Source organism: Somniosus microcephalus, chromosome 7 (genome assembly GCF_052327205.1).
Source record: "Somniosus microcephalus isolate GS21.2 chromosome 7, FLI_Smic_1.0, whole genome shotgun sequence".
Taxonomy (NCBI): Eukaryota; Metazoa; Chordata; class Chondrichthyes; order Squaliformes; family Somniosidae; genus Somniosus; species Somniosus microcephalus.
In genome coordinates this window covers 69213632-69232704 of record NC_140993.1, presented here as the reverse complement: position 1 = coordinate 69232704, position 19073 = coordinate 69213632, and the positions used below count along the sequence as shown (strand labels likewise).

At 47.1% G+C, this 19073-nt stretch overlaps 1 protein-coding gene across 1 annotated transcript in view; it reads left to right on the top strand.

Moving 5' to 3' along the window:
* Window positions 1–2889: 2889 nt before the first annotated feature.
* LOC147114695 (uncharacterized) overlaps window positions 2890–19073 on the top strand; it is an 89362-nt gene continuing 73178 nt past the window's right edge. The window contains exon 1 of the mRNA XM_085992546.1: window positions 2890–3080. Within this exon, the coding sequence (XP_085848672.1) occupies window positions 3011–3080 (70 nt within the window). The 5' untranslated portion in view covers window positions 2890–3010. The remainder of the gene's footprint in view (window positions 3081–19073) is intronic.

Here is a 19073-nt window from a genome sequence, read left to right as displayed (position 1 = left end):
CTGCCGCCGGTGAGTCTGGGCCGCTCTCTCTCCCCGCTCTTAAACTCCTCAGTCTCCGCGCTCAGTCTCCACCGAGGGCCACTCTCGCTGCTGCCGGTGAGTCTGGGCCGCTCTCTCTCCCCGCTCTTAAACTCCTCGGTCTCCCCGCTCAGTCTCCACCGAGGGCCGCTCTCGCTGCTGCCGCCAGTGAGCACAATGAACATGATCTTCTCCGCGCGTCAATTACAAGAGAAATGCAGGGAACAGCACCAACCGCTGCACATGGCCTTCTTTGATCTCACAAAGGCCTTCGACACTGTCAACCATGAGTGCCCTCCTCAAATTCAGCTGCCCTCAAAAGTTTGTCACCATCCTCTGCCTGCTTCACGACGACATGCAAGCCTTGATCCTGACCAAGAGACTTGGTGTTTGGCGCCTTCCCGGATGCTTCTCCTCCACTTTGTGCGGTCTTGGGCCAGGGATTCCCAGGTGTCGGTAGGGATGGTACACTTTTTCCAAGGAGGCTTTGAGGGTGTCCTTGAAGCGTTTCCTCTGCCCACCTGGGGCTCTCTTGCCGTGCCGGAGCTCCGAGTAGAGCGCTTGTTTTGGGAGTCTCGTATCGAGCACGCAGACAATGTGACCCGTCCATCGGAGCTGATCCAGCCCCACACATATGGTTGACTCCTAACTGCCTTCTAAGTGACCTAGCAAGCCACTCAGTTGTATCAAACCTGGGCAGCTAGGGATGGGCAATAAATGCCAGCCTTATCAGCAACATCCTGAGAACAAAAAAAAATATCCTCCAGTGGTCAGCTGAAGGGAGTAATTGGCAGAAACATTGGACCTGCCGCTCTACCTCTCAGCTGCAGGAGGTACTGACAAAGGAAAAATAGAAGAATTTAAAACCCTCAAAACAATGGTTCTATTTAACAAACATAATTTGGTTGGAAACTTCCTGGTGGCTAGCATGGTACTGAGTCTTATAGTGTGCACAATCTATAGGGTACACTGTATCAACTCACCTAGGTTTCTTCGGCAGCAACTCTCAATCCCATGACTTCCATTACCTCGAAGGGGAAGGATAACAGGCGCATGGAAACACCATCACCTCCAAGTTCCCCTCCAAGTCACATCCTGACTTGGACATGTATCGCCATTCCTTTATCGTCGCTAGGTCAAAATCCTGGAACTCATAACCTAACAGTATTATCGGAGCACCTTCGCCACATTGACTTCAGCGGTTCAAGAAGGCCTATCATCACTTTCTCAAGGGCAACTAGGGATGGGCAATAAAAACCAGCCTTTTCAGCGACATCCACATTCTGATAATTATTTTTTTTTAAAAAGGAAGTTCCCAGGGCTGGAAAAATCAGGCAGGGTTCCTATCCAGTGACTCTCGTTAGAAATGCACACTCACAGATGCTGGACAGGATCAGGCTCGGCTGCAAACCCCCCATGGTCAAATATCCCACTGACACTCATCATGCAGTCTGCCTCATGAAGAATAGGCAATGTACTGGGCAGATGCCAGTGCCATTGAGCCATAACCCAGGGAGGAGGGGAGAAAGAGGAAAAAGAAACATAGATTTTGGATATGAGGTAAGTAGCGAGGGTGGATGTTGGAGTGGGAGGGAATGGAGTTGGTAACTAACAGAATCCATTTTGTTTTGTTTTTCTGAATTTATGAAAGAACTTGCATTTACATAGCGCCTTTCACGACCTTATGATATCCCACAGTGCTTCACAGCTAATGATGTAATTTTGAAGTGAAGTCACTGTTGTAAACACCAATTCACGCACAGTAAGATCTCACAGACAGTACTGAGATAAATGACCAGAGAATCTGTTTTAGCGGCATTAGTTGAGGGATAAATATTGGCCTCCCCTGCTTTGATTGATACGCTCCTGTGAAGCTCCTTGGGAAGTTTTACTATGTTAAAGGCGCTATATAAATGCAAGTTGTTGTTGTTAACATTTTATAATGAGGGTTTGAAGAGAACAGAAATAACCCACTGCCCCCTGTTCACACATGAACAGGTACAACCCCTCTGACACAAGCTCAGCCCCTGCCTTTCGTGTATTGTCCTTACATGTTTTGCACTCACTATCCTAGAAATTCTGCCCGACGGCTTTCTAATTAAAATAAAAAGTGCTAAGGATGTACAGAGTCTGAAAAGGCGGATTAATTTTTTGAGTGTGCGTCAGGCGAAGGATGCCTGCCTGAAACGTTAACCCAGCTCGCCTCTTTCCAGTCGCTGGCAGACCTGCTGAGCATTTAAAAATATTTTATTTCCGATTTCTGACGTTTGCAGTTTCCTTTCCAATTGAATCATCCCTTTCAGTTATTACCCAGGCAGGGATTAATTATATATTTTTTCACTTTAAAAGATAAATCCCCCCCCCCCCGCCCCAACCACCCTGTCTCTCCTCCCCCGTTCCCAGCTGCCTCATTGATGGTCTTTGTGCCTTGGTGATTATTGCTGGTGACACCCCTGCTGATGTATTAAAAAGACACTGCTTGAATCTAAATGAATATTTAATGAAGGGTGAAGCATGAACATCCAACAAAGCTTGAAATAGGCTTGTAGAAAGCAGAGCAAAATATGGTTTATCTTTAAATGGAAAAAAAAGGACTGGGTGATGCAATATGGCACAGGTGCTGGAAAAGTGGCCTTATTTTCTGCAGTATTGAGCTCTCTCTTTCTCTCTCTCTCTCTCTAGCTCTGCAGTGCCTGGTACACGCCCTGATTTTCTCCTGAATCCTGCTGACATCATCTAGCATGACACAGCTAAGTACAGTACAGTGCACTGTCAGAAGGGATGCTGGTGCAGCGCACTCTCAGTCCCAAGCACGCACACAAACACACACGCAGCACCCAGCACACGTTTGCTCTCTCACCACCCGCCCCCCCCACTCCCTCCCCCAACTCGGCAGCATTGGTGAGGACGAGGTGGAGGGATACCAAACAACACAAGCTGGCTGCTCCGCCTAAATGAATCCTCAGCATTAATCCTGAGATCCAGCTCGACAATGCCTGGGGATGCGGCGAAGGATGCAGCGAGTCTACATCAGGAGTTCCAACCTAAGCAAAGAAGCCCAGGTGAGTCCGGGGGGTGGGGGGGGGGGGGGGGGGGTAGGATTTCATCTATTTTAATTTATATTGGATTTTTTTTCCCAGAGGATTGCTGCTTAACAATCTTAATGTTGTACTCCCCCCTCTTGATGTAGAAATTCTAATATTTTTTGTAATGGGGGACTATGTGTGACAGACATTTTATATTGAGGGAGGGACAAATCAGAAGAATGTCATGATTCTCTGAAACCTGCTTTTGAGTTCTGAATGCACCATTTAAAGCGCCATTAACAGATATATCACTGCAGAATGCAGTGCCTTACCACGTTCAGACGTAATGTCTATTTTTATAATTAAAGTTAAATCTCTGCTTGCGTCCATGATTATACTGTGCCAATCTGTGGGTTCTGATTTAAAGATTAAGGCTGGTAGTTGGTGTCAGGTTATATAACACAGCTGATAAGCTTAGCAAGTACACTCAAGGATGCCTTATTTTAAACCACTGCGTATTGTACTGAAGCCTAATGGAAGCTAAGGCCAATTACTGTCCTCGGACCTTAAGTAAAATGAAATGCTGTTTTGCCACAGCTGACAGGATTCCTGGTGAAATTTATGATAAAACAGAGTGAGGCTGATCACAAACCCTTTCGACCACACAGGGCTGTTATTGAGATACATCAAATTAAAACATAAATGACTGAACCCCGCTCCCAACTGAGTAAGATTTGGCAGGTGTCTTTTAGTGTGTCATTTCAGCTGTGGCTCAGTGGTAGCACACTTGCCTCAGGGCCAGACGGTTGTGGATTCAAGCTCCACTCCCGTGACTTGAGCACAAAAATCTAGGCCAACGCTTCAGTGCAGTGCTGAGGGAGTGCTGCGCTGTTGGAGGTCCCATCCTTCAGAAAGCGAGGCCCTGTCTGACCTCTCAGGTGGTGTAAAATATCCCGCAGCACTTTTCGGAGAAGAGCAGGGGAGTTCTCCCGGGGTCCTAGCCAACATTTATCTCTCAACCAACACCACCAAAACAGGTTATCTGGCAATTTAGCTCATTGCTGTTTGTGGGACCTTGCTGTGCACAAATTGGCTGCCATGTTTCCTACATTACAACAGTGGCTGCCTTTTTAAAAAGTACTTCATTGGCTGTAAAGCGATTTGGATGTTTTGATGTCATGAAAGACGCTATATAAATGCAAGATGTTTCTTTAGTCACCAGGAAAGCAAAGTGTGCCATAGAGTTTATCTAAAAGATAACTGAATGAAATGTGTCAGTTTGGCTCAGTTGGGTAGGAGCTTTGCCTCTTGGTCAGAGGGCTTGAAGTCCACACCGGGTATAATCTAGGCTGACAATCCAGTGCAGTACTGAGGGAATGCTACACTGTCAGAGGTGCCAGCTTTCATACAAGACATTAAGCCACATCACCATCTACCTGTTCAGGTGGACTTAAAAGATCCTGTGGCACTATTTGAACATTTATCACTCAACCAACATCACCAAAAAACCCAAAGCAGATTAATTAGCCTATCATCAGAGCAACAAAGAACATTTCTGTAGCTCTCCTCCGGCACAGAAAGATGTCTCAAAGAGGGAAGGACAAAACTAAACACCATGGTGTCTGTGGGGTGTTCCTGGCACAAAATGGCCGCTATATTTCCCTGCATATCAGTCACAGCACTAGGACACGTGGACAACATGATGAGCTGCAATATAAATAGAAATATAAGAAAAATATACAACATGCCAGTGAGCATGAATATCATCACAATACTTTATGAGCAGCTACGGTGATGAGCCACGACCCAGAGTGCAGGACACCGCTAAGGTTGTGAAAAGTAGTAGGAAAGGTTAGGTTGAAAGAGGAAATCGTGTTTAGATGGCACCATACTTGGGATTTAAAACCCTGCAGATTGTAGGGGAAAAGGAATATTGAGGGAGGTAACGAGTTCTACTGTTTTGAGGTGCTGGGAAAGAGTAAGTCAGAGTGGGAGACAGTGCGATGAGCTTTAATTTCAACACTGAGGATACAGGGAGGAGCAAGTGTCTGTACTAATAGGTACCTGGAACTGGAAATGAGTTACATAGAGGATCACATGTCAAAATCAGCAGCATGTTGAAAGGGTGAAATTTGGTCGCTGGTTGGGGCTTGAGTGGGGGTTCCTCTAGACCGGGAGACCTGCTCATTTCTCTGGCTTGAAAGTCTGTGCATTGCCGCCTTTCTCAGCAATGTTGGGACCGTAGATAAAAGTGGGACAATTGGGATTCACTTAATAGATTAAATGTGCTCTGTGGGTGTTTGGAGTGAGTTACACAGGGGATAGTAGGTGTTTGGAGTGAGTTAGACAGAGGACAACTCACTTCCTCCCCATTATATTCCAGCTCCCTTGAGATAAAGGCTAACACTCCATTAGCCTTTTTGATTGCTTTTTGTACCTGTGCACTAGCTTTAATTGATTTGTGTCCTTGAACTTCCAAATCTCTTTGCTCCTCTACAGTTCCTAGTTTCCGATCATTTAGAAAAAACTCTTGTTTATCTTTCTTAGGTCCAAAGTGGATGACTTCACATTTGGCCACATTGAACTCCATCTGCCAGTTTTGTGCACTCACTTAATTTATCAATGTCCTTTTGCAACTTCCTGCTCCCATCTGCACTACTTACTGTCCCTCCTAACTTAGGGTCATATTCGCACTCAGCTACACAACGCTCTATTCCTTCATCCCTAATTAATAAATACAGTGAAAAGCTGAGGGCTCATGAGTCATGGGTGTCTGGAGTGAGTTAAAAAGGAGAAAGTGTCTGCAGTAAGTTACAAAGAGGATAATAGGTTTTGAGTTAGTTTATATAGAGGATAGTGAGTGTCTGGAGTGAGATCCATAGAGGATAGTCGGTGTCTGGAGCAAGATTATTAGAGATAGTCGGTGTCTGGAGTGAGTTCTATAGAGGACAGTCGGTGTCTAGAGTGAGTTCTATAGAGGATAGTCGTTGTCTGGAGCGAGTTCTATAGAGGATAGTCGGTGACTGGAGTGAGTTCTATAGAGGATAGTCGGTGTCTGGAGTGAGTTCTATAGGGAAAGCAGAGAAAAACAGGTATAGCTTGAAAGGATAGGGAATCATAAAAACAGCTGAGGAAAAGAGAAAGTTAGAGAGAGAATGTATGTACTGAAAAGAAAGGCACAGTGAGAAAATGGAGACAGAAAAAGAGCAGAGGGAAAGGAGAGCGAGAACACTGAGTCACTGACAAAGGAGAAAGACACACCAAGGACACAGACAGACAGAGGAACAGACACAAGCGGAAGAGAGAAATAAACAGAGGCGAGAGAAAGAGACACAAAAACAGAAGGCACACAGAACAAGGATGGAGAAAGACAGAGAGGAAGCAGACAGCAAGAGAAAGAGAGCAAATAGAGACAACAAGGGAAAGAGCAGCTACAGAGCAGAGAGAGAATGCGTAAAGGAAGGCACAGTGAGAAAATGGGAGACAGAGAAAGAGCAGAGGGAAAGGAGAGTTAGAACACCGAGTCACTGACAAAGGAGAAAGACACACCAAGGGCACAGAGGAAAGAGGCACAGAGAGACAGAGACAGAGAGAAGCAGACAGAAGCGAGAGATACAGTAGAGTCGGGTGAGAAAGAGCAGCTACAGAGATAAAGCAGAGAAAGCGAGAGAAAGAGCAGATACAGAGATACAGAAGAGACAGGGAGGGAGAGAGAGGGAGAGAGAGAGCAGATACTGAGATACAGGCTGCAGTATGGCTCTGTTTCTCAGGGGTCGGTTGCACAGATAACCTTCTGATGAATGTGTTGCATCATGCCATGATGATGTCACAATGCCACAAGTTGTTTTTTTCTGAGAAAGTGAAAGTGCTGTTTAATCCATTGTTCCTCTCTCTCTTCCGAGCAGTCAGAGAGGTTTTTAATGGCAGTGGTAAACGTCGGAGATCGGAACGAGAGAAAACAGACAATTTGAAACTTAGAAAAGCAGGAGATCCTATAAAACGAAATATATATTTGTCGTAAAAAAATACATTTTTGATGTGCTGGAATAAAATAAAATCGTGTGAATGTGGCAGGAGTTATTAGCCTCCCCCTCTCCCTCCGACACAACCCAGGAGTTAGTGTCCCCGCCCCCCAAACCCCCTCATTCCCTCCCCTGGCATTGCTCCTCTGCTTGGACCACTATCTGGAGTAACTGCATTCATTTCTGGGCACTGCACCTCAGGAAGGATATATTGGCCTTGGAGGGGGTGCAGCACAGATTCACCAGAATGATATTGAGCCTAAAAGGGTGATATACCTATCAATTCCTCCAATAAAAGGCGAAGAGTTACGAAGGTGACTAAAGGTTTTTATTGACTAAATAACAGCCCACTCTCGTGGGTGATCCGATCCAAGCAGGAGGAATACCAGCCAGTCGCTCACCTTTATACCTGGCCTGGTGGGTGGAGCCAAGGCGGAGTCGGCAGTGGTCATCCCAGGTATAGCAGTGTGGCAAGAGGCGACCTCGTACCGTGATACAATAGTGGTCAGTGATACAGTTATAACGAACAGTGGTGAACAGTGCTAACGATAGTGAACGTGGTTTACCACATTCACCCCTTGTTTAGAATTAAGTCCGGCGGGGTGAAGTGTACTACCAATTCTGGTAGGTCAGTCTGTCCGGAGGCTTCGTAAGCCTCTCCGATCGCCGCAGCGGTGGTGTTGCCTTATCCGGTGCTGGTGCCTTATCCGGTGTTGATGCTGGTGTTTGCGTGGTCGGCGAGGGCTCGTGGGGTTCCGGCATGCCGTCTACCTGGACTGAGGTTGGGGGGGGTGGTGGCGGTGTTTCCGGATCGGCTGAGGGTGCGAGGTCTCGTAGGGAGACAGTGTCCTCCCGCCCGTCTGGGTACGCCACGTAGGCGTACTGGGGGTTGGCGTGCAGGAGGTTCACCCTCTCGACCAGGGGGTCCGTTTTATGGGTCCTCACGTGTTTCCGCAGCCAGACCGGCCCCGGGGCGGTCAGCCAGGTTGGTAGAGTGGTTCCCGTAGTCGACTTCCTGGGGAAAACGAACATTCGTTCATGGGGGGTGGTGTTAGTGGCCGTGCAAAGTAATGACCGGATGGAGTGCAGCGCTGTCGGGAGGACTTCTTGCCAGCGGGAGGTTGGGAGGCCCTTAGACTTTAAGGCTAAGAGGACGGCCTTCCATACCGTCGCGTTCTCTCTTTCCACCTGACCGTTACCTCTGGGGTTGTAGCTGGTGGTCCTGCTTGCTGCAATACCTCTCTCTAGGAGGAATTGCCGGAGTTCCTCGCTCATGAAGGAGGAGCCCCGGTCGCTGTGTATATAGTTCGGGAACCCGAACAAGGCGAAGAGGGCATTCAGGCACTTAATGACCGTGCTACTGGTCATGTCGGGGCAGGGGAAGGCAAAGGGGAAGCGGGAGTACTCATCAACGATGTTGAGGAAGTACACATTACGGTCAGAGGACGGGAGGGGCCCCTTAAAGTCGATGCTCAGGCGCTCGAAGGGGCGGGTGGCCTTGATCAGGCTTGCTCGGTCCGGCCTATAGAAGTGCGGTTTGCACTCCGCACAGGTCTGGCAGTTCCTGGTCATGGTCCTGACCTCCTCGATGGAGTAGGTCAGGTTGCGGGCCTTAATGAAATGGTAGAGTCTGGTGACTCCGGGGTGGCAGAGCTGGTCGTGGAGGGTCTGAAGCCTATCGATATGCGCGCTGGCGCATGTCATTCGTGAAAGGGCATCAGGGGATTCGTTCAGCTTGCCTGGCCGGTACAAGATCTCATAATCGTAGGTGGAGAGCTCGATTCTCCATCTCAAAATCTTGTCATTCTTGATTTTGCCCTTCAGCTTGTTATTAAACATGAAAGCCACCGAACGCTGGTCGGTGAGGAGGGTAAATCGTTTGCCTGCCAGGTAGTGCCTCCAGCGCCGTACTGCCTCCACGATCGCCTGGGCCTCTTTCTCGACCGACGAATGTCGGATCTCGGGGCCCTGTAGGGTCCTTGAGAAGAAGGCCACTGGCCTCCCCTCCTGGTTTAGGGTGGCGGCTAAGGCGAAGTCGGAGGCGTCGCTCTCCACCTGAAAGGGGATGGACTCGTCCACTGCGTGCATCGTGGCCTTGGCTATGTCTCCCTTAATGAGGGAGAAGGCCGCGCACGCCTCCTCCGTGAGGGGGAAGGAAGTGGCTTTCAGGAGGGGTCTGGCTTTGTCCGCGTAATTGGGTACCCATTGGGCATAGTAGGCGAAAAGCCCCAGGGTTCTCCTAAGTGCTTTAGGGCAGTGGGGGAGGGGTAGCTCCATGAGGGGGCGCATTCTTTCTGGGTCGGGGCCGATGATTCCGTTCTCCACTACGCAGCCGAGGATGGCAAGGCGCGTGGTGTTAAACACGCATTTCTCCTTATTGTAGGTGAGGTTCAGCCGTTGGGCCGTACGGAGGAATTTCTCCAGATTCGCGTCATGTTCCTGCTGGTCGCGGCCGCAGATAGTGACGTTATCTAGGTAGGGGAATGTAGCCTGCAGTTCGTTCTGGTCAACCATCTGGTCCATCTCCCTTTGGAAGACCGAGACCCCATTAGTGACACCGAAGGGGACCCTAAGGAAGTGGTATAGGCGCCCATTCGCCTCGAAGGCGGTATACTGGCGGTCCTCAGGGTGGATAGGGAGTTGGTGGTAAACTCTAAAGCCTGCACATCTGCCAATGCACTTTATTATGGTTATGTTTATGTTAACGTATTACAAGCCAAATGTATGTTGAATGTTTAAATGTCTTAATCTAAATGTACACTCTCAGGAGCCGCAAGCCTACATTTCGTTGTACTGCACTTGTGCACTAACAATGACAATAAAGTTGATGATGATTATGATTATGATGATTATGAATTCCCTTTTGAAAGCCACAATTGAATCTGCCTCCACCACCCTCTCAGACAGTCCATTCCAGATCCTAACCACTCGTTGCATAAAAAAGTTTTTCCTCATGTCGTCTTTGTTTCTTCTGCCAATCCCCTTTAATCTGTGTCCTCTGGTTCTTGGCCCTTCCGCCAATGGGAACAGTTTCTCTCTATCTACCCTGCCTAGACCCCTCATGATTTTGAACACCTCTATCAAATCTCCTCTCAACCTTCTCTGCTCTAAGGAGAACAACCCCAAGGGCAGCACGGTGGCATAGTGGTTAGCACTGTTGCCTCACAGCGCCAGGGACCCGGGTTCGAATCTGGCCTCGGGTGACTGTCTGTGTGGAGTTTGCACATTCTCCCCGTGTTTGCGTGGGTTTCCTCCGGGTGCTCCGGTTTCCTCCCACAGTCCAAAGATGTGCGGGTTAGGTTGATTGGCTATGATAAATTGACCCTTAGTGTTAGGGGGATTAAATACGTGGGGTTACGGGGATAGAGTGGGATTTGTGTTGGTGTAGGGGTTACGGGGATCGGGTGGGATATGTGTCGGTGCAGGCTCGATGGGCCGAAATGGCCTCTATCTGCACTGTGGGGTTTCTGTGATTCTGTGATTCTCTAGCCTATCCACGTAACTGAAGTCCCTTATCCCTGGAACCATTCTTGTAAATCTTTTCTGCACTCCATCATCATTTTATCATGCGACTACCAGGATGGTAGAAGGCGATCAGATATCTGCCAAGACTCTGTTTCACTGCCTCTGCACCTGCTTAAAATCTGTTACATCTCCAGCCTTTTCCAGTTCTGAAGAAGGGTCCCAGACCTGAAACGTTAACTCTGTTTCTCTCTCCATGGATGCTGCCTGGCCTGCTGAGTGCTTCCAGCATTTTCTGTTGTTATAACCAACAAACAATCCCAGTTTCTCCAACCTCTCCACATAACTGAAGTCTTTCATCCCTGATACCATTCTGGTAAATCTCCCAACCTTCTCTGCTCTAAGGAGAACATAGGAACAGGAGGAGGCCATTAAGCCCCTCGAGCCTGTTCCGGCATTCAATTAGATCATGGCTGATCAGTATCTTAACTCCATCTACCTGCCTTGGTTCCGTAACCCTTAATACCCTTACTCAACAAGAATCCATCACTCTTAGTCTTGAAACTTTCAATTGATCTTGCCTCAACAGCTTGTTGGGGATAGAGTTCCAGATTTGCTCTACCCTTTGTGTGAAAAAGTGCTTCCTGACACCACACCTGAACGGTCTAGCTCTAATTTTAAGGTTATGCCCCCTTGTTCTGGACTCCCCCCACCGGGGGAAATAGTTTCTCTCTCGATCTACACTGTCAACTCCTTTAATCATCTTGAACACCTCAATTAGTTCACCCCTTAGTCTTCTATATTCAAGGGAATACAAGCCTAGTCTATGCAACCTGTCATCATAATTTGGCCCTTTGTACATTTAGATTAAGACATTTAAACATTCAACATACATTTGGCTTGTAATACGTTAACATAAACATAACCATAATAAAGTGCATTGGCAGATGTGCAGGCTTTAGAGTTTATTTGTGGAGTTCAGTAGGATGACAGCCCTGGGAAAGAAGCTGTTCCTAAATCTGGTCATACGGGTGCGAATGCATCTGTAGCATCTCCCAGATGGCAGGAGGGCGAACAGACTGTGGCTGGGGTGGGTAGGGTCTTTGATGATGGACCGTGACCTCCGTAAACAGCATCTCTGGTATATGTGCTCTATGGTCGGTAGTACCTGAAGGAAAAAACATTTGCAGGGCTACAAGGAAAGGGCGGGGGAGTGGGACTAGCTGAGTTGCTCTTGCAGAGAGCTGGCATGGGCTCGATGGGCCAAATGGCCTCCTGTGCTGTAATCATTCAATGATTCTATGAGTTGTTGATTAATCATAGCAATCAATCGCTATCAATTAGTTTGCAACTAACCAAGCAAAAAGCATGGATAACCCTCCAGTGGTGGAAAGCTTTGGGAACCATAGGTCCAAAGGCACCTATTCCACCCAAGCATACTACACTTACCACATGTCACGTCACAAACTAATCATCTACTATCTAATTTGCAATTGAATGAATCAATACTACCTGCTTCCACTGTCTTCCTAGGAAGCCTGTTCCATAGATTTACCACTTGCTCCCTGAAATATTGGCCTTGATATTTGCGGGGAGGATGTGGGGGAGGCCGAAGGTGGCCGAAGCACCCGGCAAGGTTGGGCACGTAAAGGACCTGCCGAACTTAACGTTATGATCTCATTAACAGTTTTTAGCTCAGTTTCCTGCCCGGCAGCTGGCCCAATAGATAGTCTGGCTGCAACTGGGAGGGAACATCAGTGGCAGGAGGCCAGAGCCGTGAACTCTTGGGGACTGTCCTCGGTAATCGGGAGGTCGGAGAGGCCCAGCAATCAGGAGGGAGGAGAGAGAGATGTTGGGAAGGCTGGGGTAGGGGAGATTGGTGATTGAGGCTGGGAGAGGCCAAAGTCTACCTTGAGGGGCCAGGGGAGCACTTCTGCAACTCCTGGCCCACAAGGAGTGGTGAAAAAGGCACTTACCTTGTGTAGCCAGCAGTTTCCGCCTCCATTTCACTGCCGGGTTTCCCGACCCCTGGGAAACTAGCACAGCAGCAGTGTATTTCAAATCGGGATCCCAATTGCATTGTGGGAGTCTGATTTAAATATGTTAATTACGTGCCCTTCCTCTCCATGGCGGGACACTCGGACGTCCTGATATCCGTCGATGCAAAAAAAAGACGGCACGTGCGTGGTGTATTGGGGATGCTTTCCCCGTATTCAAAACAAAAAAGCAGAATATTTGTTGAATGGTGAGAGATTAGGAAATGTTTGCATTCAGAGGGATCTGGGTGTCCTTGTACATAAATCACAGAAAGTTAACATGCAGGTACAACAAGCAATTAGGAAAGCAAATGGTATGTCAGCTTTTGTTACAAAGGGATTAGAGTATAAGAGTAAAGAAGTCTTACTACAATTATACAGGGCCGTGGTGAGGCCACACCTGGAGTATTGTGTACAGTTCTGGTCTCCTTACCTAAGAAAAGATATACTTGCCTTAGAGGGAATGCAGCGAAGGTTCACTAGGCTGGTTCCTGGGATGAGAGGATTGCCCTATGAGGAGAGATTGAGTAGACTAGGCCTATATTCCTTAGAGTTTAGAAGAATGAGAGGTGATCTAATTGAAACATATAAAATTCTTAAGGGGCTTGACAGGGTTAATGCTGGGAAAATGTTTCCCCTGGCTGGGGAATCTAGAACACAAGGTCACAGTCACAGAGGTAGGCCATTTAGGACTGAGATGAGGAGAAATGTCTTCACTCAAAGGGTTGTGAATCTTTGGAATTCTCTACCCCAGAGAGCTGTGGATACTCAGTTGTTGAGTATATTCAAGACAGAGGTCGATACATTTTTGGGAACAAAGGGAATTAAGGGATATGGGGATAGTGTGGGAAGGTGGAGTTGAGGTAGAAGATCAGCCATGATCTCATTGAATGGCGGAGCAGGCTTGAAGGGCTAAATGGCCTCCTCCTGCTCCTATTCCTTATGTTCTTATGTTATTAACACCCCCTGACCCTCTCCAGGCCATCATGGGGAGGGGGGTTAATATTGAGGCCATTGTTTCCACAGATTAATTTTGAATTTACCCCCTTCAAGCATGTCCTCTAGTTCCACTGTTCTAGGTAAGGTGAAACAGCTCGTCATGGTCTACATTATCTAGGCCCTTTAGAATCCTAAAAGCAGCAATCATATCACCTACCAAGGTTCTCTTTTCCAGTGAGAATATGCCCAATTTGCATAATCGTTCCTCATAATCCAACCCCTCCATTTTCTAAATAATTCTGGCTGCTCTCTGTATCCTTTCAATAGCTGCAATATCCTTCCTGTGCTCAAGCGACCAGAACTGTACACAGTATTCTAAGTGCAGTCACACCAATGATTTATAAAGTGGCAGGATTACCTCATTTTCAGCTCAATGTTGCCCTTTTAATACATCCCAAATTCTGATTTGCTTTATTCACTGCCACTGAGCATTGTTGCGATAGTTTCAATTTATTGTCAATTAGGACCCTTGGATTGCTTTCATTTTCCATGCGCATTATTTTCTTTCCATTTAAGTAATAGTCCCTTCCTCGATTTTTTATCCCCATGTGAAGCACTTTGCATTTCTGTACATTGAATTATATCTGCCACCTGTCAGCCCAATTCTCAAGTATATTCAAATATTCCTGTAATTTTTCTGTTCAGCTTTGATGTCTGCCACCTTCATTAGCTTTGTATCATCTGAAAATGTAATAACTGTGCTTGTGATTCCGAGCTCCAGGTCATTTATGAAGATATTAAATAAATGAGGTCCCTGTGGGAACCCACTGAATCAATCTCCCAGCCTGATCACAATCTCTGTACCACCACCCTCTGGGTTCTATCAGTCAACCAATGACATATCCATTGTAAATAGTTCCCACTGATTCTGCTTTCGTTGTTTTCAGTATAGGCCTTTCCAGAGAAACTGTATTAAAGGTCTTACTGAAACCCAAGTACACCACATCCACTGCCTTACCCTTATCAAGTTCCTTTGTTACATCCTCAAAGAAAACCAATAAGGTAGACTGACAGTCTGCACTTGCCTTGGGTCCAGAAACAGCCACAGAATCTCAAAAAAAGCAATTGGAGAGGATGGTGTGGCAGTACACCAACCTTTGCAACTCTAGCCATGTTGCTTTGTACGGTACAACCGCACTCTACCAGCTAATTACAAGGAGCAACCAGAAAGTGAGGGGAGGGGGAAGGAGTGAGTGGTGGAGAGAGAGAGAGGAGACCAAGGCCGAGAAATTGGGTTCAGGCACCAAAGTGGCGCCAAGTTCGCCTGGGCGCTGATTTTTTGCGAAGCGTTCGGAGCATTAACGAACGTCAGAAATTCAGTTTCAGCGCCCCTAGAGGGAGACGGGGCGAGGCTCGAGGCGTTCCGCGTCCCTCTTAGGGCGCTGAAACTGAATATCGCAGCGCAGCGTGCCGCAGCGTCACGCTGCGGTACTGCAGGCCTTCCTCCCATTGTTAAGGGGGCAGGGCCTGCAACAGCGCGATCCCCGATTGCGAGTGCCGGCAAAAGAGCCCGGCACCGAGGAGAAGGGCCGGGCTCTCGGGAAACAGCCGGCAATGCCGCGGGGGGGGGGTGGGGGGTGTGGGGTCAGGAGGCCAGGGACGGAGGTGCTGGCAGGTGGCCGCCCCGCACCTCCACCTTAACTTGCGCCACTGCCGGCACAGCAAGGCCCCGTGAACCGGGCGTGGGTAGCGTACGGCGCTATAGCGGCGTTCACTACCAAATATCGCAATCGGGGCGCTAATGGGGCGCTGCGCACACCGATGACGTCATCGGTGGTGGCGCAACGCAACAGGCTAACGCCACCATTAGCGCCCCCGCTGAATATCATGGGAGGCGCGGCCAGTGGCGCTACAGCCACTGACTGCCCTCTTTAGGTGCTAATAGGTGGCGCTACATACCCAATTTCTCCCCCCAAATGTCTAACTTGCTTTATACACCAATTAAGAGCAGTAAGGATATCTCCATTTCAGGTAACTGGATCTAAAAAGCTTTTTAACGTGATTGATTTAAAATCCTGTGGTAATACATTGCACGATAATACATTATATGACGGCTAGGGTTGCAAAATTCTGGGAATTTTTAAAAGAGGAAACTTTCCATGGGAATTTTCGGGAATTTATGGGAATTTTGAGTTTTTTTGCACACTGATGGTTTTTGTCTCTGACCCTTATATTATCTTTGTCGTCAAAATAGACATACTGTTCCATACAAATAAAAACAGGCTTTCAAAACTTTATTTAGGTTATAATTTTGAACTTTATTGAACCCCCACAAAAAAGACCCGTCTAAAATAAAATAAAAAGAGCGTCAGCTTATTTAGCCTGTAATTTGTCCTTATTTTGTCCCTTTGAGTCTTCTACTCATGAGTCTTCTGAGTCTTCTACTCCTCATGGCTCCTCCTGATTCTCTGACTCTGGCTCTGACGTGTCCATTTCCCCCTCTGTGTCAGTGTCTAGCTGTGTGGTGGACACTTCTGTATCTGGCTCAATAAGTTGTAGGTTTGCCCGGATAGCCACCAGTTTCTCCACTCTCTTGTTAGTCAACCTGTTGTGCACCTTTGTATGCGTATTCCCAAAAAGTGACCAGTTTCGTTCAGAGGCCGCTGATGAAGGTGGGATTTGGAGTATCACCGATGCAATAGGTGACAGGGCCTCAGATGCACAAAGTCCCTTCCACCAGGTATGTGCACTGATATGCTTGCATGATTCCCATATCCCATCCTCATTCCAAAGACCTTGCTTGGTAGAGAACTTTGCCAGACTTCCCAGAACTTTGCCCACATCCAGATTGAGATGGTGTGAGAGGGTAGAAATCACACTGTAAGCGCTGTTGATCTGTTCTCCAGAAAGTATTGGTCTCCCAACATGCTTTGGGTCCAGCATGTATGCTGCAGCATGAATCGGCTTGACACAAAATTCTTGACGCGTCTGTATGAATTGAACAATTGCCTTCTCCTCTGCTTTGAGCAGCAGGGATGTGGGTAGGGCAATGCTGATTTGTTCTTTTAAATCAGTAAAAAGCCTGAGAACATCTGACAAGACAGCGTCATCTCCTTCAATCTGAGCAATTGCAGATGCTACTGGTGAGAGTAGTTTAAGGCTGCTAACCACTCTCTCCCAAAACACATCATCCAGCAGTATTTTCTTGATGGTGGTTTCCATATCCCCAGACTGGGATATTGCCATTTCTTGCAGCGACTCCTTACCCTCCAGAAGGTTGTTGTACATTATGACAACACCACCCCATCTAGTGTTGTTGGGCAGCTTCAGTGTGGTGTTCTTGTTCTTTGTCATTTGCTTGGAGTTGTAGGTTGCTGCAACTACCTGTTTTCCCCTGACATACTTAACAACTTGCTTGGCTCTCTTGTACAGTGCTTCCATGGTTCTCAAACCCATGATGTCCTTGAGGAGCAGGTTAAGCCCACGAGCTGCGCACCCAATAGACGTAATATGAGGGTAGGCCTCCTCCACTTGAGCCCAAGCAGCCTTCATATTCGCAGCATTGTCAGTAACTACTGCAAAGACCTTTTGTGATCCAAGATCGTTGATGACCGCTTTCAGCTCATCAGCAATGTATGTGCCTGTGTGTCTGTTGTCCTTCGTGTCTGTGCTCCTGAAGAACACTGGGAGAGGACTGGAGACGATGTAGTTTATGATGCCCTCCCCTCGTACATTTGACCACCCATCTGAGATAACTGCAACACAGTCTGCCATCGCTATCGTTTCTTTGAGCTTTCCTTGGACTCTGTTATACTCAGCCTCCAGCAAATAAGTAGACAAAGCATGTCTGGTGGGAGGACAGTATGCAGGGCGAATAACATTGAAAAATCTCTTCCAGTACACATTGGCTGTGAGCATGAGGGGTGAGCCTGTTGCATATACAGCTCGAGCAAGGCACTCATCTGCATTCTTCTGGCTATGGTTATCCATTGTATCAAAGAACCTTCCAAGTGGGCCAGGAGTTGCTGATGATAAGGAGCCTGATGCTGAATGAGAACCATCATCTTCTTGAATGGAAGCAGAGGAACTCTGGGCTGACTGCTGTGAGCTTTGAGTGAAGTTGTTACATTTGGATAAATGCTGCTGCATCTTTGTGGCATTCTTTACATATGGCTTTCTACAGTGTTTGCACATGTACACAGTCTTTCCATCTTTAATGCCTGGGGTAAAATGCTTCCACACATCCGACGGTAAACGTGGCATTGTTCTGTGCAGAGAAATAAAGGGCATTCATCTCTGTGTCGAACTGCGGTCGATCAGCACGATTGCAACAGGGTGAGTACATTTTTGCTGATGCTCCATGTGATGGAAGCATGACCTGTACACACACGACGCTACATCACCAATAGTGTATTATTTTGTATATTTTAAATTGAAGGACAACAGAGTTCAACAAGTAACTGGTTTATTTGGTATAAAGTCTGATTTACTTACTGCATCATCACAACATCAGCAGAAAACAAAATGACTTCCCTCAGGACCCCTAACCTGGATCTTAAAACAACTATAGCAGTCTTACAGATGCCTGCAGGCCAATCACAATTCGATATGCAAATATTACAAATAGAGGGAGCTAATCGCTCATCCACTCATCCAACCAATCAGGACACATTTGTTCACAGTCACACACAAAACTTGTAATTATTAAAACAAGCCAAGTAAGAAGATAAACATATATTGATTAAGAAATTCCTTAATAATTAAGATTCCATCTCTGTTAGTAATTTTAAGAGAGGACCTGTGGAAAAAAAAAAGAAATACAAAAACAACAATATTATGCTAGCATGTGCTTTTTTGGGCAAAATTCCCAAAATTCCCAAGCTAAACTTCCCGTGGAAAATTTCCGGAAATTTACCGGAAGCTTTCCACCCCTTTGCAACCCTAATGACGGCAAACATGATTCAGACAGTGTTTAGCAATGGCTTCTAGAAGGCGCTGGTTCTTGCCAGGCCTCTGACTCTTTCAGGGCCTCACGTGTCAAAAGTAATGTGAGAATTTTCTCCTTTTTTGCTTTTGAAATATGGGCAACATTGGCAAGGATATATTTATTGCCCACCCTAGCTTGCTTGAGGGCATTTAGAGTCAGCCATGTAGTGTGAAACTGGAATCACACATAGGACCAGGCCAGGTAGGGGTGGCAAGTTCTCTTCCCTGAAGGACATTAGTGAACCAGTTAGACTTTTAAAACAATCTGGCAGATTTCAGTCATTTTTTGGTGCCTGCCCACAAATTACCAGATTTATTTTCACAACTTGCTGTAGTGGGATTTAGAACTCACAACTATCTGTGTTGCTAGTCAAGCACCATAACCACTAGGCTACCATACCCCTCCTCTCTTGGAAGCACTGACTGTTGCTGCAGCACAATTCTATGGGCAGATACTAGCCTCTGGTACCTCGCTGAAGTGGCCATTCTTTATGTCTTCCACTTTACCTCACTGAGGCCTCTGAATGTGTTATTGGCCACCCAGCTCCGTACTCACCTCTTCCACAATCCTCTAGTTGAATCCA